The 24,887-nt window shown below is 39.1% G+C and overlaps 1 protein-coding gene across 6 annotated transcripts in view; it reads left to right on the top strand.

Annotated features, from left to right (window-relative positions):
• The window catches only part of LOC126188174 (E3 ubiquitin-protein ligase RNF19A-like), a 359,822-nt gene that overhangs the window by 227,445 nt on the left and 107,490 nt on the right, over positions 1-24,887 (top strand). For all 6 annotated transcript variants that reach the window (XM_049929728.1, XM_049929719.1, XM_049929692.1 and 3 more), the window contains 3 exons: positions 7,645-7,862; positions 12,080-12,204; positions 23,901-24,081. In XM_049929728.1, coding sequence (XP_049785685.1) covers positions 7,682-7,862; positions 12,080-12,204; positions 23,901-24,081 — 487 coding nt within the window. In that variant the 5' untranslated portion in view covers positions 7,645-7,681. The remainder of the gene's footprint in view (positions 1-7,644; positions 7,863-12,079; positions 12,205-23,900; positions 24,082-24,887) is intronic.

Genomic DNA, 24,887 nt, shown 5'->3' with positions numbered 1-24,887 from the left:
CCAGGAAAACTGTCAGCTGCTCACTCTTGGTGGAGCCAGTGTGATGTTTCTGTGGGTTCCTGGTCATGCCGGTCTGCCAGGAAACGAAGCTGGCTGCTGACGCTGCTGCCAAAGCTGCAGTCCTCGTACCTCAGCCCGCGGGGAGGTGGTGTCCATTTGGCATTGCCAATGGCCCTCCCTTCACAGGAATCAGCTCCGGCTTATTAAGCTTCTCTCAGCGGCTTGGGCGACCTCCTCTTAGCCTTCCTGCCGGGAGGAGGTTGTTTTAACTGGGCTGCATTTTGGGCACTGCCTTTTTTTACCCATCGTCATTTGCTCAGTGGCGCTACTTACAACTTTGTACACACTGCATTCAAATTTTAACTGTCCGCCACTTCCTGTCCATTTTTAAACCTTTTACGTTCCCGTTTGGGTTTGCCGTCTGAGTTGTCGGAAATTTTAGCAAATGTCGCGTGGGCTGTCGACCGCGTCTTACTTTTTTTGTGCGCCAAAGCAATATGATGGCCATTTAATTTTGTTTTGGCCCTCGTTTCTGTATGGCGTCTTTTTTAGCCCTTTTTCCACGTACCTGTCATTAGCTGCCTTCTGTTACGTCAATTGGGACAGACGTGTAGTCGTTTTTTAAATCGTCTGTCATTGTGTCCGCAGCTCGTGGTCTTGCGGTAGCGTTCTCGCTTCCCGCGCGCGGGGTCCCGGGTTCGATTCCCGTGTCAGGGATTTTCTCTGCCTCGTGATGACTGGGCGTTGTGTATTTTTCATCATCATTGACTCTCAAGTCACCGAAGTGGCATCAACTAAAAAAGACTTGCAATACGGCGGCCGAACTTCCCCGCATGGGGCCGGCCTCCCGGCCAACAATGCCATACACGATCATTTCATTTCATTTCAATCTTTGTGTTCTATAGTTTTGACTTGGGCGCGTATGACCCCAGTTGTTTTTTCACCTTAAAGCAAAGCAAAGCAAAACAAAACCAAACCAAGCACTATTGTGAGTTACTTCTGGATTACGCTCCGTAGCCTCACCAATGGACAAATCGAGTCCCGCCCCCCTGTTGCCATTAGCAGCCAATATTGTGGTTGCATGGTAGACAGTATGTGGGGGCGTCGAATGCCGTAAACGTCATTGGCCTTTTGCGACCTCGCACTCAAGGGATTCCTAGTTAGTGCAAGACGTTCAATAATACTAGAGCTTTATAATCATCAATGAAGTATGAAACTTGAATCGGCCGAACCATACATACATTTTCTGTTGGGTAACAAGATTTTCACATCCCTGGACAAGCCTCACAGTGAATGAGACGAGCTGCTGCTTTGTGGGAAGAAAATGGAGTACTATCAGGCATTTGACTTGAGCATTTGAAGCAGTGTTGAAACAAATAAATGTATGATAGTTTGCCTTTAAAATCGAGGGTGCATAGTTACGTCGTTTTCTTATTACGATCAAAATTTAGCTTGCCGTTACAATCTTGTGCACCACAGATGACGTGCGGGCAAGTTTGACTCGTAACGTCGGTCTGGTGCGCCGCAACACAAGCAAAGGCCTTGCGGCGGGCTGAGAAGCGGCCTCCACGGGGAAGTGGCGCCGCCTAGCCCTGCAGGAGAAAGCTGAGGCTGGGCCAGCCCGAGCCCGCTGGCCTCATTTCCAGGGGAACGCGCCGAGCCTGCCTGATTAGCAATACTAGCCTGTGGCGCACACAGAGCAGAGATTAGTGTGCAGTGACAAATTAATTACGGCGTCTGCATAGTCCTTCATATGTAAAGTAAAAGAAAGAAAGAAAGAGAGAGAGATAAGAGGGGAGCGGGGACTGAATTTGTCATACTATCATGTAATATGTTGATTAGCACTTGTGACTAGTAAAGGTGATCTAGTGGTTAAGGCTATATATGAAAAGCAGGCCTGTTCAAAAAGAGAGATATACAAATCCCCTTGTAGCAATTGTGAATTAGATCGTATACAATTCCACATAATGCTTGTAAATATACACTGACGGAAAAACATCACAACACCAAGTAGTAGTTGGGTGACATAAACGGAACTTGGTAGACGTGTTTTGTGCATCCGAAAGCTGATATCGTTCATATTTCACGCCAGTTCCGTAAAGAGCGGCACTAGTAACGCCACTAGAAGAATAAAAATCTGGTATGCTTAAAATTCACACTAATGGTCGTGAGTGTTAATTACCTCTGAGACTGGAAGTGGTGAGTTGATGTTAGTAAAGAATGCAATTACCGACACCTCTCAGAGTTTGAATGAGGTCAAGTAATAGGGTTAGAAAAAGCTTTGTTTCTTCTGCGATATTACAGAAAAACTTGGCAGGAATGCAGCCACTGTAAATCATTGCCGGAAGTGGTGGTTACTAGAATGTTTGATGAGAATATATCTGGGCTCCAGATGGCCACACGGCATTATTGAGATTGAAGACCATCGTGTTCGGCATATGGCTCTGGTGCATCGTACTGCATTTGCAGCAGCAATTTGAGCAGCAGTTGGCATCACAGTGACACAAAGAACTGTTACAAATTGGTTACTTCAAAGATAGCTCCGAGCCAGGACGCCCTGTAGCATGCATTCCACTGACTCCAAACCACCACTATTTATGACTTCAGTCATGTCCAGCCAGAGCTCGCCAGAAGATAGGGTGGAAGCAGATTGTGTTTACTGATGAAAGCTGGTTCTGCCTCGGTGCCAGAGATGACTATGTGTTATTTAGGAGGATGCCAGTTGAGGGCCTACAACCAATCTGTCTACTTGCTAGGCACATGGGACATACACCTGGAGTTATGATGTATGGTACAGTTTCGTTTGCCAGCAGGAGCACTCTCATGGTTATATCACAAACTCTGACTAGAAGACTAGAAATTTGTAGGTCAATCTGGTTACTCAACCTGTTGCACTAAGATTCATGAACAGCATTCCAGGGGATGTTTTCTAAAAGGATAATGCATCCCCACATACTGTAGTTGTAGCCCAACATGCTCTACAGTGTGTAAACATGTTGCCGTGGGCTGCTCAGTCACCAGGTCTGTCTTCAATCGAGCACATATCGGACATCATTGGACAGAAACTCCAGAGCCACCCACTGCCAAGATTAACTGCCTGACTGACTCAAGTGCAACAGGCAAGGAACTCCATCCCACAAACTGACGTCTGGCACCATTACAACACAATGCATGCATGTTTGCAAACTTACATTCAACTTTCTGGCTGTTACACTGGTTCTTAATGTACCAACATTTCACAATTACAATGACTTATTTGCACCTGTGATTTTGCAGAGTTAACAGGGTTGCCACAGGTTCTGGAAATCGGAATATCAGGGAATTTTAAATACACTAGGAAAGTCAGGGAAATATCAGGGAAATTTGAAGGAAAAAAAAACCACTCGAAAAATTTCATTTTTGTCTCAGTAGATGGAAATGATCTGTTTACTGAGGTGTCAAGCATCGTCACTGGCTGGGTGCAGCTAAGTATATGTGCCGCTTTCCTACTTCCTCATTCGTGCTGCTTCTCCCCTTCCTACCACTCCCCTCAGCTTACTGTCTGTGATGCCACAACTTCTTGCCACTAGCCAGCAGCCACCGATGAGAGGAAGAGAGGCATGATGAGGAGTGATTTCCTTGGATCTGATTCTCAGAGACACTAGATGTAGCAGTCAGAGATGGCAGTCATGTGAATGTCTGAGTGATTGTATGAATGTGTCTGTGCTCTCGTTTTCTGACAAAAGCTTTGGCTGAAAATTTGGTTGTGAGAGTGATTGTCTTTTCTATGTAATTGTCTTTTCTATATGCTTGTCCGTGGCTCAGCGATCATCCTTAGGGCGAGTTGCTACCTATCCTCATTAGTATTGATTCTGGATTGATCACTGTGGTCTCACTTCATCAACATGCTGTCTGTGGCTTGTGAATAGCTGGCCACATGAGTGGATTTCCAGGACGGGCCAAAACTGGAGGGCATTTCTGCGGGAATCTGCTATGAATTGGGCCTGCCGACCTGAAGCCATTCATTTCCCACTAATGTGCAGGCCTTGCCCATTGGATCTAGTCTCACTGATCTATACACAGGCTGGGACTGTTTGTGTGTGGCCTAATGCAGTGGACTTTCATAGTTTATCAATGGACCCAGGACTGCAGTGCCCCTCAGTGTGCCAGAGACCATGGGCAATGAATTTCAGGAATTGCAACTCTCACACTGTAAGCACGTTGTACAGTGTGGCAGTTTATAGACACTTTACATGTTCTAGTACGTTTTGACTCGTCAAAAGTAGTTAATATGTTAGAAAGTATGGACAATGAGAAGAAGAAAATTGTTTGTCTCTGGCACTTCGTACGCTATGCAGTCATATATTTCTTGAAAGAAATATCGCACAATACCTGTAAAATAACAGATGTAACACAGTGGGTAATAACTGACAATAACAAATATAGTCAAACCAACATTTTATTGGCGGTCACTTACATTGTTGATTTGCACAATTCTTCCCCACCTTATACACTTCTTTCAAGAGACCTACTCTTTTCTGAGATTATTTCTGAAATCGGTTAAGGTATTTTAAATCCGTATTGTGATTCCAAGGAAATGCGTATTTTTGCCACCAAATGTGTTTCATTTTATTGAAATAAAATAAATCAGTGGTTTTAATGAAGCACACATACCATTTGGCTTGTTTTCTCCGTCTAAAACAGTTCATTACAAAAGATGTTGATGTTAGTAAATATGATTTTTACTCACATCAGGAAATGCCATCTGCATGCAAATTTTTTTTTGGATTTTTCCTCCTTCGCACTATTGTTTCTTGTACTGTAACTGCAAAGACAGACTCTCAACTTATGTCTTAACTTACCGTTGAGGTTTCATAATTTGTCAGGGAAAAATGCTAAAACTTGTCTGGAAATCAGGGAATTTCACTTGGGGAAACTTGGGGCAACCCTAGTTAATAATTTAAATATGTTACCTATACATATATATTTCTGAGATTTCATTACTCTACTTAGTTAATTTTGTGTTGCGATTTTTCCCCTCAGTATATGATGGAGTTGTTAGTTAGAATTCTCTCCTTTTTGTTTCTGATCTGTGGCAGACTTGGCAAGTACATGTGTGTGTGACATGGCCAACTGACCTGTCTCACGTTCGGCAGGTTGCTTGCGTACTACCTAAAATGGAGGATTCCTAGCTCACTAAAATACCCCCTCCCCCCCTGAACATTCTTCGAGAAAATCACCCCTTAAGTTCGTCTCTTAATTGACTCATAATTGATGAGTTCAACAGATAATTGAAAACTGAAAATTTTTTATCATATGTAGGATCCAGATACACACAGTTTTCCAAGAAATTGAGAAAAGAAACTAATATGCCTGCCACTTTATGTACAGAAAGGGTTAACTCAACCCACCCCTTCAAGTAAAGTGGTGTTGGCGAAGCGACCAAGGCAACTGTTTGCAGAGCAGGAGTCCTGTGTTAGATTCCTTCATATGCTTTGCAGTCTTTTTTTTTTTCTTTTCTTTACTTTATTGTTTTCGAAGGTGTGTTTAGTTCCAGGGGTATAACAGTGATAAAAATTCCTACAAGTACACTCCAGGTTCGCTACTATTACTGCTGGAAACTGTCACTTTTAAATGATTGTATTCAAAACTACACAAAAATGAACAAGCAATTAGGATGACATACTTGGATTCATGTATTTTCGTGCATGTACTGTCAGCTATCGATGGTTCCTTGTGAGGGATTGGAAAAGAGTCCTTGGATTATCAGGCAATGAGAATTAAACTTACAATTCATCACTAATTCAGGTTCTTTGAAAATTTATCTACCTATGCTGTTAATATCCTTCATTGATTTATTTGCCTTACTATTCCTATTCCCACCAATTTAGATACTGGTACCGAGTAAAATGCATATGAGAATGGAGGGGATGAGACAAACAGCTTAGTCCATGTAGGAAATGAATTCAGGTCCTCCATTCCCCAGGCAGGTTCCTTGGTTGCTCGGCAGGTGCTGTTTTGCAGGAAGGGGTAAACAATCTGAGTATATTGACAGCAACCGCAATAGTTTATTTTCTCAATTTATCAGAAATTACGCATTTATGGATCCCATACATGATGTTGAAAATTGCTTAGTTTTCGAATATCTCTTTATTCCATTGATTTGGAGCTACTTGAACATTAAGGACTTCGGGGATTATTTTCTCAAAAATGGAAAGGGGGAGGGAGAGGTAATGAGCCAAAACCTCTTAGTTCTTGGGTTTATGTTGTACCCAAGTGACATGCCAAATATGTGCCACATCAATTGGCCATGTCTGAGGCCTTGCCCTTGTTAGTAGTATTAGCAACATAATGCTGTCAGGTGCTTCTAGAATTGCTTATACAAGTATTAGCTTTCTTACAACAAGAGAAGTATCATTTTGTATGCTTTGATATATAAAATTTGCATTTACTATCATATACAGTTATTAATGGTTTTGGATAATGACTAAGTTATTATCCAAACTCCACTTTTACCTACCCCGCCTTCAATGCTGACAATTACTCTCCTATAAGCCAAAAGATCATTGTGCCTTATCATATTTAAGATAATGTATTGAATGTTCAGACCGTTGATAACATCCCCATATTTTTCCTAAAGACCTGGCTAATAAAGTGCAATGAAAAAGTTACAAGAATGGATCAAATTAGTATAAACACAGCAAGGTAGAAGGAATATAGTGCCTAGGCTCTGAGGTGTGCTATTGGAAGGCATTTTAGAAGTCAGATAAGTGGCTAACTGTCTCTAACAAATTGTAAACTACCAGTTGGCATTGATATTGGGTACAACTTTACTGTCATGATAAAGATGAAGAACTAAACTGATACAGTGAAGTTGCTGCATGGAAAATTTTCTCCGTGAACTAAATAAATCATGCTGTGGGATTACACACTTGACCCATTTGGTCAGTTAACACAGTCTGGGAGGGCCTACAGCAAATGTATCAATGCTGCTTTCGTGATTTGACAGTGTGTGTTACATCCCCAGAAATTTATTTAAATTATAGCACTGATAACTCTTTTTATGGGCAGCATGATGGCACAAATTCGCATGAATAGTGATTACAGATTTGTATCTGGAGCAATTCTCCTTTAAGTGAGATTATCACTTACACATTATATTGAATCATAAGGAACTCCATTGCTTAGTCTGCACTAGAAGATTAGAACAGACACAGAAGTAGTACCCGATGTGATCAAGAGGGCCTAAATGGGAATGAGAAACTTTCTCCCTCTGTGTAATGATTGTGATAGTTCATAAATGAGACTGAATAATTAAAGAAGTATTTCATTTGGAACTTTTTAAAGGCACTGCTTTTAGTGGCAAAGTCACTAAAGTTCTTTTGAAGTTAGGATTTTCATTTATAGGAATATATATTGCTGTAAGAAATTATAACTAATTTTCAGAGTAAATTTTATAAAAACTAACAGTAAATGCATTTCATTTTATTAATCTTATCATTAACATGTACCACTGTTCACTAACTTTTGTAAGGCAATGAAAAATCAACGGAGTTGTTTGGGTACCTCAAACACTTTATTTGTAAAAAAATTAAGGAGCTTCTTAAAATTAAGTGTTAATGTGTTCTGAATTAGACTCTTTAAATTTTCTCTAATTCTTTGCAGGCCTAGAATGACAGTGAAGTGGTAACACAAATTAACAATGCGCAAGTCCCATGACAGTGATAGTCATTCAACATGTTCCGTGGGTGGAGGTGGACAACGCAAGCGTGGCCTCTCACGTTTCTCACTGCGCCGTCTGCTTTACTCCAGTCCTCTAGTCACTCGCCGCATCACCAGGGGTTCAGGATCAACAAAGAGTTCTCGCAGTTCTGCTGCAAATGGTGACAAAAATATTTATTTAAAGTGATTTCAATTGTGCATGTATAGAAATTGAATTAAAGTCTTAAGTAGGTTTCTTAAATGTAAACATAAAATTATGTATTTATGTAGATAGCAAACTGGGATATTTCTGTTGTGTCAGATTGAAGACGTTTGTGCAGGCAGCATTCAAAAAGAACTGTTGCATAAGAGGCTGAGGCTTAAGCCATTAGGTGCACAACTGTGCTTCTCTCTCTCTCTCTCTCTCTCTCTCTCTCTCTCTCTCTCTCTCTCTCTCTCTTTTTCCCAAGCAGTACTGAAATAATCCAGTAATAACCCAAAATTTTCTGATTTAAACTAATGGCCTTCGCGTTATCCAAAATGCATGGCTTCAATTATTATAATAGTGCTTTAGTAGCTTTATAAGGAAATGGAGTATGTCTACAAGCGGAGACAAAGAGCTAAATTGTCCCTTCAAAGGTGCGGTATTTAAACAACCTAAAGTTTTGCACCACCTTTACTTCAGCAAATGTGTGTGAGCTCAGAGTCAAGGAGAATAGGGAATGAAAGAATAAGATTTACAAAGAGAAATAAATGGCTTTCATGTAAAACTAAGTGATAATCGAAACAAAGGAAAGCTGTTTGAAAGTGCACATCTGTGAAATGAAACAATGGTGCTCACTTCTATGCACTGTAATGTGGTAGAGATGTAGCTGCTCAAGCCTGACTCATTTTCCAGTGGCAGGCCTGCTGAAGTCATCCAGGGTGAGGGGGGGGGGGGGTTCTTGTGATGATTATCTGCAAGATTCAACTGATCCCAAGTGTGATCAATTTGATTTGTGTGAGCAGGTACTGCACAACCGTCCATTCGGTTGAGTTTGGCATACTGGATGGAGGTGTTAGGATGCGGTGTACTCCTACACTGCCACATCTTAAAAGACAAACTAATTGCGGAAGTGTTGACAGCAGGTTGGGAGGATTTTGCCCACAACTGCACAGTCCTCAAATTACCGTTGATGGCAATGGTAGGTGTTGGACATCTGTTCATGACCACCCCAACTCGTTGCTGAATCCATTGGACTGCGTACCAAAGTTTTGCATTGGTACGTGGTCACCTCCACAGTCTTCTGTGACAATCATCAGGTATCAGACAAACAGGGATGTGGTAAAAATCATTTCAAGAAAGGGGTTTCACAACAAAATAGTCCTAATTCAGTTTTAGTTAAGACATAGTCTGTTGTAACTAAAACTAAATTAAGACTATCAGAGTTGGTAATAACTAAACTGCAGTAATTTACAGGTACTCCATTTCCTTTTATTGAGAATTTAGAATTTTGTGTTAACAAGGAAATAATTAGCCAGAAATATCATAAAAATTATGGAATACTTGGCTAGTTCCTCAAGTTTGGGTTTAAACTGTAATATTTAAGAGTTAATCAAACTACTTTAAAAAATTTTTCATGTTTAAATATGACTTATGTTCATGTCAGCATGGTTGCTTTTTCCTTTGTGGGTGAAAAATAATTTTTAATCTCAAGAAAAATCATCACCAGACTACAAAAAGCAACTGAATTGGCTCAATTTTACATTTCTGTCCACATACATACTGTGTAAGCTATTGTTCAATGCTTGGTGGAGACAAACAATGACACTTATTTTATTTGAATATGGAGTGTTGAAAAAATAACTTGAAGTACAACCAACAGCAGTCTGCAAAAATGCAGGATTTCACTAAAAGAGTGTTGCCTTACTACCAATCATCCCATTGAACTTACTTGACTTTTCTATTGTGCTTAAATATTGGGATCTACTAAATTGTGTCTTTCTTCTTATTGCCACCAGGCCTACTTAATCAGGACACTGGCTTAATAACCCAGGATAGATTTGCTGGTAGAGTTCTAGAAAGGGTCATGCATATATATGTGGCAGTAATGAAACCTATTTTATATTTGCCTTTCATGCTACTGAATTCACATTAGTTTCATTTATATACTTGCGCTAGATGTTAAACAATTTTACAGACAGCATAAATTCACCACAGATCGTGTACTTTTATACTGGTGGCTTCTTTCTCCTTGTTGTGAGTAGCCATTGTGTGTTTATGTTCAAAAAAAGAAAGATGCCATTCAGAACAAAAAGAACAATCTAACGTAAGGCTGCTGATGAGCAGGCCTGTAATATATGCTTGTCTGTTTTAGGAACATTAACATTTGTATTACTTCTCAGTGTTAGTTTTTGATACTTTAAGTGTCCTGAAAAGTACTGTGTTTTCTCAATCAAAAGTTCTTAGAACTCTCTCTTGGTTGCAAGAAACTTAAAGAAAAGCTTTTTTTCTTTCAGCAGTATCGTAATGTTAGATAATAGAATTTGCTCTAGGATCCTGTAACACATCAATATTACAAGTATATTGGTCTACAATTCTGTGCATTCTTTATTTCTGCAATTTAATGAACAGGAGTGACTTCCCCACCCATACCATAGTGAACTTTTTCACTACACTAGATATTCTCTCTTGATATTAACTACAGAAGCAACCACTTCCTCAGTGAATTCAGTGTGTAGTCTCCTAGGGATTCCATCAGGGCCTTTCACTTTTGTTTGGTTTAGTGCCAGTTAATTTTTCAATACTGAAAGTGCTTATTTCATTGTCACCAATTTGTGAGTTAGTGTAGTGGTCAGGCAGTACATTTTTATATGATGTTTTTTTGTAGTAAGACCTTTCTTTCTTCATCTGTTTAGCCACCTCTCCTTCTGACTGTTATTAAGAGATGGAATAGATCAATGTGAATCATTCAGTGATTTAATGTAAGCCCTTAACTTCCCACAAGTTTCTGAAAGATACTTCATCAGTATCTGACTTCGCTGATGGTTGTGGATTTAATGCATAGCCATTCTAGAAGAAAACATAATAGCAGTTTGTGTATCCCAGACTTTACAATGATTCTCTGTGGTAACTATACCAAGTCATCATATTTCACAACCTTCTTAGATTATCATTAACCTCAATTTAATTGCCCAAAGCTTTCTTTAATACATTGGTTCATGTATTTAATAATGTAGAGTGTGATTTATGATGTGTGGTAAACTTTTACCAACACTTCTAAAGATTCATCATATTGCAAAAGTGTTTTTAATTTCTCCATCAAGTCAATTGTTGTCATTATCGGTTGCACTGAACATAAATACTTTCCTAGTCATTATGATAAAGCTTCTGCCATTGGTGATCATCATTCCTATATCACCACCACCACGACACTTCCAAAAATGAATGGTGGGCTCCATGTGGTTCTCAAGTTGTGCAACGACCGTAAACCATAAAATTACCAATATACAGCAACCAGATGCAAAATCATGTTTTATTTATTCACTTTTGCAAATCGATTTCAACTGATTAACATCCATCATTGGTGCTTTCAACCAATATATGCCCTGAGTAGTAATACTGTGTTAAGCAGAGATCAAACATAAAGTGCTGCTTAAGGCAGTATTAATACTCAGGGCACATATTAGTTGTAAGCACCAATGATAGCTGTTAATCAGTTGAAATCGATTTGCAAAAGTGAATAAATAAAACATGATTTTGTGAATGGTTGCTGCATATTGGTAATTCTAACTTCCAAAAATATTGTATTTGTTGGTAGCTGGGTTGATAAAATGAAGTATTATTCACATTGCAGTGTCTGACTAATTGGAGGCATTTTTTCTGATAACACATTCAATATTACTTAGTGAGATTGGTTTTGTTGTTGGTAGTGTGTGTGTGTGTGTGTGTGTGTGTGTGTGTGTGTGTGTGTGTGTGTGTGTGTTACTCACTGTCAGTACTAGTGAAATTATGTTGCTTTTTTAAACTGTCAAAATGGCAGGCCTTTGCACTAGCGTTACCTATTAAATTTGTAGTGTAATTGAATGATGGTATTAAGAAATTTTATAGCAGTTGTTAAGTGAACTATTGTTCAACAATTAGTGAAATTAAAAGTTACATGTAACTTTCAGTGCACCATGCATTATGCATGTTCTCTTTTCTCAGGACATCAAGAACACTTTGGTTGGCTTCAGCGTTATTGCTTTAATCTTTCATTTTCTAAAACATTCTTTGTTTTTCTTTTTCTTTCTCATTTCTAAGGCATTCATATTGTAAAACATTTTAAAACTGCACATTGTAAGTTCATTGTATTCTCAAGTTGTTGTGATATGTTGCATTTTTAAAAATTTAGGTTATCATTGTGATTGTCACTTGCAGGTGTAGGTCCATCAAGAGATGTAGAGCGTGGGGATGGTCCCTCATTACGAATTCCACCAGGTAGTGGTATTATTCCTCAGGCTACCAGCAGAACATCAGTTTCTGTTTCAGGATCAACCACAAAGGTACAGAAATACTCCTTTTAAATAACAGCCTGACTTCTGATTCTTTGTTTACATTGTTCAATTGCTTCAAGTGTTTCAACAACATGTAGACAGTAGACAAGAAGCTGTAAATTTATGCAGTTCTTCATTACTCATAAGATTTTACAGTATGAATGCTGAAAGGCAGTAGTTTCTGTGATCTCGCAAATATTCATGAATTTCATTGCATTTGGGTGTAGTTGCTGTTATTATTACAAGCTCTCTTTATGACTCAATTATTAATTTGATACTGGGAACTCATTCCTTTTTACTGTTCGTACTATGCCCATATGTGCATTACTTTCAGTTCACATCTTCATAACTTTTACTTTCCTGGATGCTAGAGAGGCATTGCAACAAAACACATTATAACAAAAGTAGGAGAGCTTCTGTAAAGTTCGGAAGGTAGGAGACGAGGTAATGGCAGAAGTAAAGCGGTGAGGACAGGGCGTGAGTCGTGCTTGGGTAGCTTAGATGGTAGAGCACTTGCCCGCGAAAGGCAAAGGTCCCGAGTTTGAGTCGCGGTCCGGCACGCAGTTTTAATTTGCCTGGAAGTTTCAAATCAGCACACACTCCGCTGCAGAGTGAAAATCTCATTCTGAAAAGCATTATTAGAATATCAACTTATCAAATACTCTTCACAAAAGTTTTTTGTAATAAAAAGTTATGATAGTAATACACTGCAGTTTGTCAGAATTGTAATTCCATATCGAAATTACATAAAACTTTAGTAGCAAGAATAAAGAGTTTTGACAGGAATGCCAGAGTTGAAAATTGCATGACTTTCGAAGTAGTGTATGCCATGTAAAAGTGTAAATAGGATTAAATAGGAGTCTATGTACATCTGCCATAATCCCTCCTACATGAGTGTATCTTCCATTGTTTCCTGTTAATTGTTGCAACAGCTGTTTTAGTATTGAAATACTTGTGACCACTTTTGAAAATTTGCGTGGCCGTAGTGACTGGTTTGATGAAAACTAGCCAGAATCATAAAGATGTGACTGAGTTACTACCACTGTACGTACAAGGACAGTGATACACAGTGTGATAATCTTCTGTACATTCATTTTGTGCTGCTGCATCTATCTGTTTTTTCTTAGATTTTATCTAAAACTCAATCTGCAATTTTACATGAGCTGTTAACTTCATTGAGAAATGAGATTACATAAACAGCTAATTGTAAAATCCCAAAAACTGTCTATGTAAACATATACCACAAATGTCTGAATCTTCTCTTATGTAACAAAAGGATTTGTGTACAGATTTCTCAACTCTTATTACATTGAAAACAAAACTGTTTTTTCAAAATGTTCAAAAATTAATAAAATATGAGGTGATTCAAGTAATTTAATTCTTGAAAAGTTACATTAGTTATACTGTTTCATGAAAGAAGTAAATCATAAAAATGTTAACATTATCTCAACCACAACTAGCAAAAACAACCAATAAAACAGACTAGTCATAAAATCTCAAGTGCCAGATATAAGTTGGGTTATACCAGATCTACCATTTGTAATCATGTGTTGTAAAATTCATTATACCCTAGACTTTGAAGTTTTTAGAAATTATTTTGAATCAGCTTTCTAACAAGAGGATGGCCTCAGACGTGGCCAAACCAATGCTACTCATATTTGGCAGGTTGTTTGTATACAACCTAAAATGAAAGACCAACAAGGACAGGATGCCTACTTGTCATTACCAAATTCCGAATTTGCCCAAATTCCGAATTTGCCCAAATTCCGAATTTGCCCAAATTCCGAATTTGCCCAAATTCCGAATTTGCCCAAATTCCGAATTTGCCCAAATTCGTGGTACATGTAAAGTGTGGTGAGACATGAAGTGCCCCAAGTGAGAACTTCAGATGCCCAAGTGTTTAGGAAATATAAGGAATTTTGATACAGATCTATCACCATGTTCACCTTATCAATTATCCCTGTGACAATTTGTTCAGGAAGTAGTGTTCGGCTCAGTGGTAAGAGAACGGATTCATACTGAGAGGGTCGCGGGTTCACTTCTGCCCAGCGGCAAATACTTTTGTGCTCCTTCTTCAAAATCTGGTAAACTGCTGACAGACTTGTACAAAAAATATGTAACTGATGAGATGAAGCCCTACGTGCAACAGAAGAAATGTCTTATATTGATTGTCTCGTGTGGAGGACAAATGAATCCACAAATACAAGACAAAGCTGTTCCAAAATGAAGACAGATTGCCAATGTGCAGTATCAAAGTAATTCCCTCCAAATGTAAGCCATTAGTGCAACCCTGTGATGTGTATTTTTATCGTCAGGTAAAAAATCTAATAAAAAATGTCAAAAATGCACTTACCTCATTGAGGAAGAAGAAGAAATCACTTCCCGAGAAGCTTGCATTGAACTACATTCCATTATACATCACCAGCTATCCTCGCACATATTCAGCGACATGGTGCGTTACTCGTGGTTTGCTGTTTCACCAGCTACCTTCCCACATATTCAGCGACATGCTGCGTCACGTGTGGTTCACTGCTGGACTGTGCGATGAAGGAAGCTGTTTTCAGAATGGCATTAAAGTTTCTTTTTCTTTGGAGACATTAAAAAAAAAACCATGTCATCACAAAAATATGGTGTTCATAACGTGCACAAGATGCTGTAAATATTATTGCTTCCCCTGTTTCTTTGATGAATATCACCCCAGTAAATGTAATTGATCAGTTGCAAAAGAATGAAAGTATCGATTTAATAAACGCTGTTCCTGTGTATGAGTTATCTAGAATCCCTTTTTAAATGAAACTTCCTGGCAGATTAAAACTGTGTGCCTGACTGAGCCTCGAACTTGGGACCTTTGCCTTTCGCTGGCAAGTGCTCTACCATCTGAGCTACCGAAGCACGACTCACACCCGGTCCTCACAGCTTTACTTCTGCCAGTATCTCGTCTCCTACCTTCCAAACTGTACACCCTTTTTAAATGTTTGCAGTCCTGTATTTCATCCTATGCCTATGCTTTTTGTGCTTATATAAATTAATAGAGTAGGTTATTTGGTATGTCAGTGGTATACGAATTGCCAAGAAGCACAAAAATATTTGGCATCAGGCAGTCGGTCCTGTGACCCTTTCAATGCGAATCCAATCTCTTACCACTGAGCCACACACATTGTCACAGGGGCAATTGATAAGGTGTACATGGTGATAGATCTGTATCAAAATTCCTTTTATTTCCTAAACACTTGGCGATCTGGAGTTTCCACTTGGGGTACTTAGTCTCACTATGCCCTACATGTACCATAAATTTGGACAAATTCGGCGATGAAGAGTATGCGTCCTCTCCTTGTAAGCTATTTTAGCTCAGCAACCCCCTCCTGCCCTCTCATTTTTAAGAAAAACATCTCTAAAGTTCATGATGCACAGTTGACTCAAAACTGGTGGAATCATTAGATAATCGAAAATTGAGCATTTTTTATTGTATATGGTGGCTACAAATGTGTGTTTTCCTAGAAATTGAGGAAAGAAACTTTTTCGATTGCTGTTTATGTACTCGTAAGATAAACACTGTTCAACTAAAGTGGTGCTGGTGTAGTGATCAAGGCAACTGGCTGGAACTAGGGGGCCCAGGTTCAGTCCCCCAAAACATTCTGTGCTTTTCGTTTACTTTCAATTTTTTTTGCGTTGAAATTTTTTCTGCATTGAAATTGGTAGGAATAGAATGGTTAATAAGGTATGTAAATCAATACAAAATAATAACAAGGTACACAAATAAAATTCTCCATTGACTTAGATTAGTAAAGAATTAAAATCTTCAGCCTCATTTCTGGGGAAAAAAAATCCAAGTAAGACTGCTGTGTAGATTAGCATTTGAAGCACTTTATCGCATAAGGGAGGAAAGTGAGATTTATTGTAGTTGGTAGTATACGAATGAGTGGTCTGGTGAGTTTGGGAAAAGGGCAAGGAAAAAATGTTTCATTTGTAAACAGCTCACCTTATTTCTTTATATAGTCTCCTTTGAGAGATACGCACTTTGGTCCAGCTATCCACTAGCTTTTTCATCCCACTGGAAAAAATAGTTTCCGTTGAACTCTTCAAATACTTGTTGATTGCAATATAAGCAGGGATGGCTGGAGGACAAATGTAAGGATGTAGAGGCTTATCTCACTAGGGGTAAGATAGATAATGTCTACAGGAAAATTAAAGACACCTATGGAGAACCCCCCCCCCCCCCCCATGAACCATGGACCTTGCCGTTGGTGGGGAGGCTTGCGTGCCTCAGCGATACAGATGGCCGTACCGTAGGTACAACCACAACGGAGGGGTATCTGTTGAGAGGCCAGACAAATGTGTGGTTCCTGAAGAGGGGCAGCAGCCTTTTCAGTAGTAGCAAGGGCAACAGTCTGGATGATTGACTGATCTGGCCTTGTAACAATAACCAAAACGGCATTGCTGTGCTGGTACTGCGAACGGCTGAAAGCAAGGGGAAACTACGGCCGTAATTTTTCCTGAGGGCATGCAGCTTTACTGTATGATTAAATGATGATGGCGTCCTCTTGGGTAAAATATTCCGGAGGTAAAATAGTCCCCCATTCGGATCTCCGGGCGGGGACTACTCAAGAGGATGTCGTTATCAGGAGAAAGAAAACTGGCGTCCTATGGATCGGAGCGTGGAATGTCAGATCCCTTAATCGGGCAGGTAGGTTAGAAAATTTAAAAAGGGAAATGGATAGGTTAAAGTTAGATATAGTGGGAACTAGTGAAGTTCGGTGGCAGGAGGAACAAGACGTCTGGTCAGGTGACTACAGGGTTATAAACACGAAGTCAAATAGGGGTAATGCAGGAGTAGGTTTAATAATGAATAGGAAAATAGGAATGCGGGTAAGCTACTACAAGCAGCATAGTGAACGCATTATTGTGGCCAAGATAGATACGAAGCCCACACCTACTACAGTAGTACAAGTTTATATGCCAACTAGCTCTGCAGATGACGAAGAAATTGAAGAAATGTATGATGAAATAAAAGAAATTATTCAGATAGTGAAGGGAGACGAAAATTTTATAGTCATGGGTGACTGGAATTAGAGTGTAGGAAAAGGGAGAGAAGGAAACGTAGTAGGTGAATATGGATTGGGGCTAAGAAATGAAAGAGGGAGCCGCCTGGTAGAATTTTGCACAGAGCACAACTTAATCATAGCTAACACTTGGTTTAAGAATCATGATAGAAGGTTGTATACATGGAAGAACCCTGGAGATACTAAAAGGTATCAGATAGATTATATAATGGTAAGACAGAGATTTAGGAACCAGGTTTTAAATTGTAAGACATTTCCAGGGGCAGATGTGGACTCTGACCACAATCTGTTGGTTATGACCTGTAGATTAAAACTGAAGAAACTGCAAAAAGGTGGGAATTTAAGGAGATGGGACCTGGATAAACAGAAAGAACCAGAGGTTGTACAGAGTTTCAGGGAGAGCATAAGGGAGCAATTGGCAGGAATGGAGGAAAGAAATACAGTAGAAGAAGAATGGGTAGCTTTGAGGGATGAAGTAGTGAAGGCAGCAGAGGATCAAGTAGGTAAAAAGACGAGGGCTAGTAGAAATCCCTGGGTAACAGAAGAAATATTGAATTTAATTGATGAAAGGAGAAAATATAAAAATGCAGTAAATGAAGCAGGTAAAAAGGAATACAAACGTCTCAAAAATGAGATCGACAGGAAGTGCAAAATGGCTAAGCAGGGATGGTTAGAGGACAAATGTAAGGATGTAGAGGCTTATCTCAATAGGGGTAAGATAGATACTGCCTACAGGAAAATTAAAGAGACCTTTGGAGATAAGAGAACCACTTCTATGAACATCAAGAGCTCAGATGGAAACCCAGTTCTAAGCAGGGAAGGGAAAGCAGAAAGGTGGAAGGAGTATATGGAGGGTCTATACAAGGGCGATGTACTTGAGGACAATATTATGGAAATGGAAGAGGATGTAGATGAAGATGAAATGGGAGATACGATACTGCGTGAAGAGTTTGACAGAGCACTGAAAGACCTGAGTCGAAACAAGGCCCCCGGAGTAGACAACATTCCATTGGAACTACTGACGGCCTTGGGAGAGCCAGTCCTGACAAAACTCTACCATCTGGTGAGCAAGATGTATGAAACAGGCGAAATACCGTCAGACTTCAAGAAGAATATAATAATTCCAATCCCAAAGAAAGCAGGTGTTGACAGATGTGAAAATTACCGAACAATCAGTTTAATAAGCCACAGCTGCAAAATACTAACACGAATTCTTTACAGACGAATGGAAAAACTAGTAGAAGCCGACCTCGGGGAAGATCAGTTTGGATTCCGTAGAAATACTAGAACACGTGAGGCAATACTGACCTTACGACTTATCTTAGAAGAAAGATTAAGGAAAGGCAAACCTACGTTTCTAGCATTTGTAGACTTAGAGAAAGCTTTTGACATTGTTGACTGGAATACTCTCTTTCAAATTCTAAAGGTGGCAGGGGTAAAATACAGGGAGCGAAAGGCTATTTACAATATGTACAGAAACCAGATGGCAGTTATAAGAGTCGAGGGACATGAAAGGGAAGCAGTGGTTGGGAAGGGAGTAAGACAGGGTTGTAGCCTCTCCCCGATGTTATTCAATCTGTATATTGAGCAAGCAGTAAAGGAAACAAAAGAAAAATTCAGAGTAGGTATTAAAATCCATGGAGAAGAAATAAAAACCTTGAGGTTTGCCGATGACATTGTAATTCTGTCAGAGACAGCAAAGGACCTGGAAGAGCAGTTGAACGGAATGGACAGTGTCTTGAAAGGAGGATATAAGATGAACATCAACAAAAGCAAAACGAGGATAATGGAATGTAGTCGAATTAAATCGGGTGATGCTGAGGGAATTAGACTAGGAAATGAGACACTTAAAGTAGTAAAGGAGTTTTGCTATTTGGGGAGCAAAATAACTGATGACGGTCGAAGTAGAGAGGATATAAAATGTAGACTGGCAATGGCAAGGAAAGCGTTTCTGAAGAAGAGAAATTTTTTAACATCGAATACAGATTTAAATGTCAGGAAGTCATTTCTGAAAGTATTTGTATGGAGTGTAGCCACATATGGAAGTGAAACATGGACGATAAATAGCTTAGACAAGAAGAGAATAGAAGCTTTCGAAATGGGTGCTACACAACAATGCTGTAGATCAGATGGGTAGATCACATAACTAATGAGGAGGTATTGAATAGAATTGGGGACAAGAGGAGCTTGTGGCACAACTTGACTAGAAGAAGGGATCGGTTGGTAGGACATGTTCTGAGACATTGAGGGATTACCAATTTAGTATTGGAGGGCAGCATGGAGGGTAAAAATCATAGAGGGAGACCAAGAGATGAATACACTAAGCAGATTCAGAAGGATGTAGGCTGCAGTAGGTACTGGGAGATGCAGAAGCTTGGACAGGATAGAGTAGCATGGAGAGCTGCATCAAACCAGTCTCAGGACTGAAGACCACAACAACAACAAAAACAACAACAACAACATAATCACTTCCTTGTTCGATGAAAAGTTCCAAGTTAAGGGACAGAATGGAGTCACTTGGGGTTAAGTTTAACACATAGGGTGGACAAGGAGCTAATTCGAAGCCCAATTCGTGGACTTGTGCCAACTCGGGCCTTTTTTCAGCCAAAGCAAGTTTCAGATGATCCAGAAATAAAGCGTAATAGGGTCATGTTATGGTTCTGCCTTTTTCCTAGTAATCTTAGAGGATTATTCTTGAGGAATCTCAAAAAATAACAGTGGCTATCACCTTACCAGCTGAAAATGGTCTTTGCCTTCTTTGCTTCGCTTTCACCAGCCTTTGTCCATTGTTTTGACATACATTGTGACTCTGGTGTGTAATACTGGATCCATGTTTCATCAACAGTTACAAATCAGCACAAAATGTCTTTCAGATTGCAATTAAACATTATCAGACACTGTGTTGAAATATTGTGCTGCTTGCACTTTTGGTAGACTGTGACTGATAATGGCACACACCTCGCACACAGCTTCTTCACAGCCACTTCTCCATGCAGGATCTTATGCACCCACTCAGTTGTGATGCCTACAGCCTCAGCAGTCTCATGAATTTTTATTTGGCGGTCTTGTATTACAATATCATGAATTTTGTGAGTGATTTCCTTCGTGGTGAACTCAGTTTGATGGCTGGAGCACACTCCGTCTTGGGTGCTTGTCCGACCACGATTAGATTCATTAATCCAAAAGTAAATAGTCTTCTGTGATGGTGCAGAGTCCACGTGAACTTCGTCTGATTCTGGTTTGATTTGTGTGCCAGTCCAATCATTCAAATGAAAGTGTTTAGTAACAGTACAAAACTCGGTTTCCTCCATTTTGGATCGCAGCATTGACAGTTAACTGATTCAGACAGCTGTCGGCAATGAACTGTTTGTTGTACAGGTTGAAATTCTTCTTATGTTTCTAAGACAATCCAACTTACCAACCATGAAGATGTGCAACAAAAATATTCCAGTCTCTCATGGAAATTTACCACATTTATCAAATCTCTCATAAAATAATGCATTTGTACATGGTGAAGTATTCCATTGCAGCATCTGGAAAATAGTTGCCTTATGTTATCCTGTGCTTATAAGAAACTAACGATTAATTTGGTCATTCAGTATAGAAGAGACAAGTCATTCAAACGACTCGTTAAAAATATTTACCCGACTTGCTCCAAGTCCAGAAAATTGAATGATTCAATTTAGAAAACATATCTTGAACATTTTAAAACCATATGTTGCTGATAACATGTCTACTCCAATATTGAATTCATGGGGTGCACGAACTAATATTGTCATGTATGATACCATTTTTATACGAGGGTCACTCCAAAAGAAATGCACACTATTTTTGTAAAAATACAGTTTTCATTCTGCATGTGTGAAAGTTTTACAGTGTGTAGATACAGCCCTTCCGCTTGTGTTCAAACCTAGTTCAACCTGTTCCTGTGAGTGGCACCGTTACAGCATGTGTTAAAGATGGCTGCTACACTTGATGTTTGTCAGAAGCAATGTGCTGTCATAGAATTCCTGTGCTGTGAAAACGAGACAGTGGGAAACATCCACAAGAGGTTGAAAAAGGTATATGGAGATACTGCTGTCAATCACAGTATAGTTAGTTGGTGGGCAAGCTGGTTACGTGATGAAAGCGGGCACGGCAATATTGAGGATTGTCCTTGCAGCGGCAGGCCTCACACTGCACACACTCCAATGTGCAGAGAGTTAATGAATTGGTGACTGCTGACAAGACTCATCACAGTGAACGAATTGTGACGCTACGTTGTGATAGGGGAAGGAAGTGTTTGCAAAATACAGGAAGTGTTGGCGTTAAAAAAGGTTTGTGCCAGGTGGCTTCCCAGGATGCTGACAGTGGTTCACAAAGAAACAAGAAAAACAGTATCCAGTATCCAGTGAACTTCTGGAACAGTACGAGAATGGTGGAGATGAATTTCGTGGAAGAATTGTGACAGGTGATGAAACATGGCTCCATCATTTTTCACCAGAGACGAACAGTGGAGTGGCATCATGCAAATTCACCCAAGGAAAAAAAAATTCAAAACCACACATTCTGCTGGCAATGTTATGGCTAAGATGTTTTTCAATTCCGAAGGACTATTGCTTGTGGACATCATGCCAAGTGGAACCACCATAAATTCTGATGCTTATGTGACGACAGTGAAGAAACTTCAAGCTCAACTGAGTTGTGTTCGACCACATCGGCAAAAGCAGAATGTTTTGCTGTTGCACGACAATGCACAGCCACATGTCAGTCAAAAAAACCATGGAAGCGATCACAAAACTGGGATGGACAACACTGAAACACCCACCTTACAGTCTTGACCTGGCTCCATGTGACTATCATCTCTTTGGGAAACTGAAAAACTCTCTTCGTGGAAGAAGGTTTGAAGATGATGATACCCCTGTGCACGCTGCCAAATAGTGGCTCCAACAGGTTGGTCCAGAAATTCACTCTGCCGGTATAAAGGCGCTGATTCCAAAATGGCGTAAGGTAGTTGAGAGGGATGGAAATTTTGTGGAGAAATGAAAATATTGTTCCTAAACGATGTATCCACACACTGTAAAACTATCAAACATGTAGAATAAAAGAAGGATTAAAAAAAAAATTGTGCATTTCTTTTGAAGTGACCCTCATAGATGGTTGGGGTCAACTGACTTGCATGGTAGAAAGTGTGCCATCAAACTGCACACTTCTGTGCCAGCTATGTGATGCTTATTTTTATCATGAAATTAAAAGCTTTATTTTGAGGCTTCAGAATTGTTGACTGCTTTACGAAACACAACAGGGATTTCATAACCATGCTGAAGCAGTAAGAGTTCACAGTATAATTTGTGGTTAGTTTTCAATACCAGTTTTCAGGCAGTGTTATTATTTGCATGGTAAGCATCAAAATTAATTATCGAGAAAGAAATATTTTAAATATAAATAAAACCTGTTTTCCACCAAATGTTTGGAAAGAATGATATAATCTCGCGAAAATTGTATTCTTTAGATGTTCTTGGTGCCATGATAAAATTGTCTCTGAACATTGATATGAGAAGTACCATCAATCTTGCTGCTAGTGAAAAGTGATTGTAAAGTGGCCAGGATTAAATTTTTAACTCTGTACTAAACCAGGTCATTTGAGAAATTGGTTTTCCTACCTTGTTATTATTCCTTACTGATTTACTTCATTAACACTCATATTCCTACCACTTCTGAACCTGAAGGAAAAAAATACAAGAACAAATGTAAAAGAAACTACTGCATGCCTTGGGAGCTGGATACAAGTTTTGTGCTCTGCAGCCAGATACATTGATCACTACGCCAGCAGTGCTTTAAGTGAACAGCGTAAGTGGCAGTTGAAAATGTTTCTTCCTTTGGTTTCTAGGAAAATATGAATTTCCGACCCTTTTTATGACGACGAAAAATGCTGAGTTTTCAGTAATCTATCAATCCGATCTGTATTGAGTCTCTTTTAGTCGTGGTTTCCTCAAAAAATGGGGGCAGGGGTTAAATATCTTAGTCGTCCATTTCTGGTTGTATACAAACAACCTGCCAAATATGAGCCGAATAGGTTCACTATGTCAGATGCCTTCCCCTTGTAATTAAAGTAGGCCATAAACATGACTCACTTAGCTATTTTCTGATAGATCAAAAAAGGACTTCTTCAGTTTCTTTTTTTTAACTTCCCTTCATCAAAACAATAGCAGATTTCTAATATTATATAAAAATATATTTGCTTGGGAAAAATATGTATAAAAAACAAAGATGCTGTAACTTACCAAACGAGAAAGTGATGGTATGTTGATACACAATAAAAAAACACACAAATTTCAAGCTTTCACAACCCAAGGTTGCTTCATCAGGAAAGAGGGAAGGAGAAGGAAAGGAAAGACAAAAGGATGTGGGTTTTAAGGGAGAGGGTAGAGTGTCATTCCAATCCCGGGAGTGGAAAGACTTGCCTTTTGCCTCTGTAATTCCACCTTGACTGACATCTCTGCCCAAACTCTTTGCATTTAAATATGTCTGCCAGTGTGTGTGTGTGTGTGTGTGTGTGTGTGTGTGTGTGTGTGTGTGTGTGTATATATATATATATATATATATATATATATACACGTGTGTGTGTGTTTTTAAATTTTTTAAATTGTGACATCCTTTTTACAGATGGATGTGGCTGAATGTCCCCTCTGCTTGTCAGAATACCCTCTTGTGAATTTTCCTGAGCTGTCCACATGTACACATCGTTCCTGTTATGACTGCTTTCAGCAGTATCTCCGTATAGAGATCTCTGAATCTCGGGTCAGCATAGCGTGTCCGGAGTGTGCTGAACCCATGCATCCTGATGGTAAATATTATTACGACACTCTCTTTATTTCTTACTCTTTTCTTTGACTTGATAGATGAGTCACTAAAGTTGAAATAAAGTAAATAGATTGTTTTATATTAATTTGATCAAATGAATTACTAAATTATTGTTGTTAAGGAAAAAAGGAACTATTTCTTGTCAGAAATGCTTTCCACCTATGAAAAAGTCTTTTCAACACTTAATGAATGTTGGAAAATTGTTATGCATATGTGTAGTTAATTGCGTGGAAGCAGAAAAGGGATTTAGTCTGTTATAAACCTCTCATTTAACTTAAATTGTTAGCTTTGGTTATTTTATGTTTTTTAGATGTATTTTGTGAACAAAATCTCTCTACCAGTTGTTAAGTTTTTTGAACATTGTCCTAAATGTCTTTTGCAGTCCTGCTCAAAAGGTAATTTTATTGTGTGTTTAGTTTGGTTAATCCTTGATGGACTGAAAATAGTGTATGGCTATTGAATGAGAAGCATAATGCAGTTACTAAATGAGGAAATTTTTTATCTTCTGTTAAAATGTCAACTTCGGCCTTCTAAGAACACCAGCCATTGATTAATGTTATCAATAGGCTGCCTGCATAAAGTACTTGGAATCGAAAAAGTGTAATCAATCTCTATACAATTACATAGATACCTGACAACTTGCCATGCTCTAAGATTACATTTTTACTCATCTAGTGGTTAACTGAAACACCACAGACTTATTTTTTCCTGTTAATATAAAAAATGTGTAGCAGGTCATACACATATGCAGTAGTGTATGATCGGATGAAGCTTCCTAAGAGATGAAAC

The sequence above is a fragment of the Schistocerca cancellata genome, chromosome 1, assembly GCF_023864275.1.
Source record: "Schistocerca cancellata isolate TAMUIC-IGC-003103 chromosome 1, iqSchCanc2.1, whole genome shotgun sequence".
NCBI lineage: Eukaryota > Metazoa > Arthropoda > Insecta > Orthoptera > Acrididae > Schistocerca > Schistocerca cancellata.
Note: the sequence above shows the minus strand (reverse complement) of the source record. Positions and strands in the feature narration are given on the sequence as shown.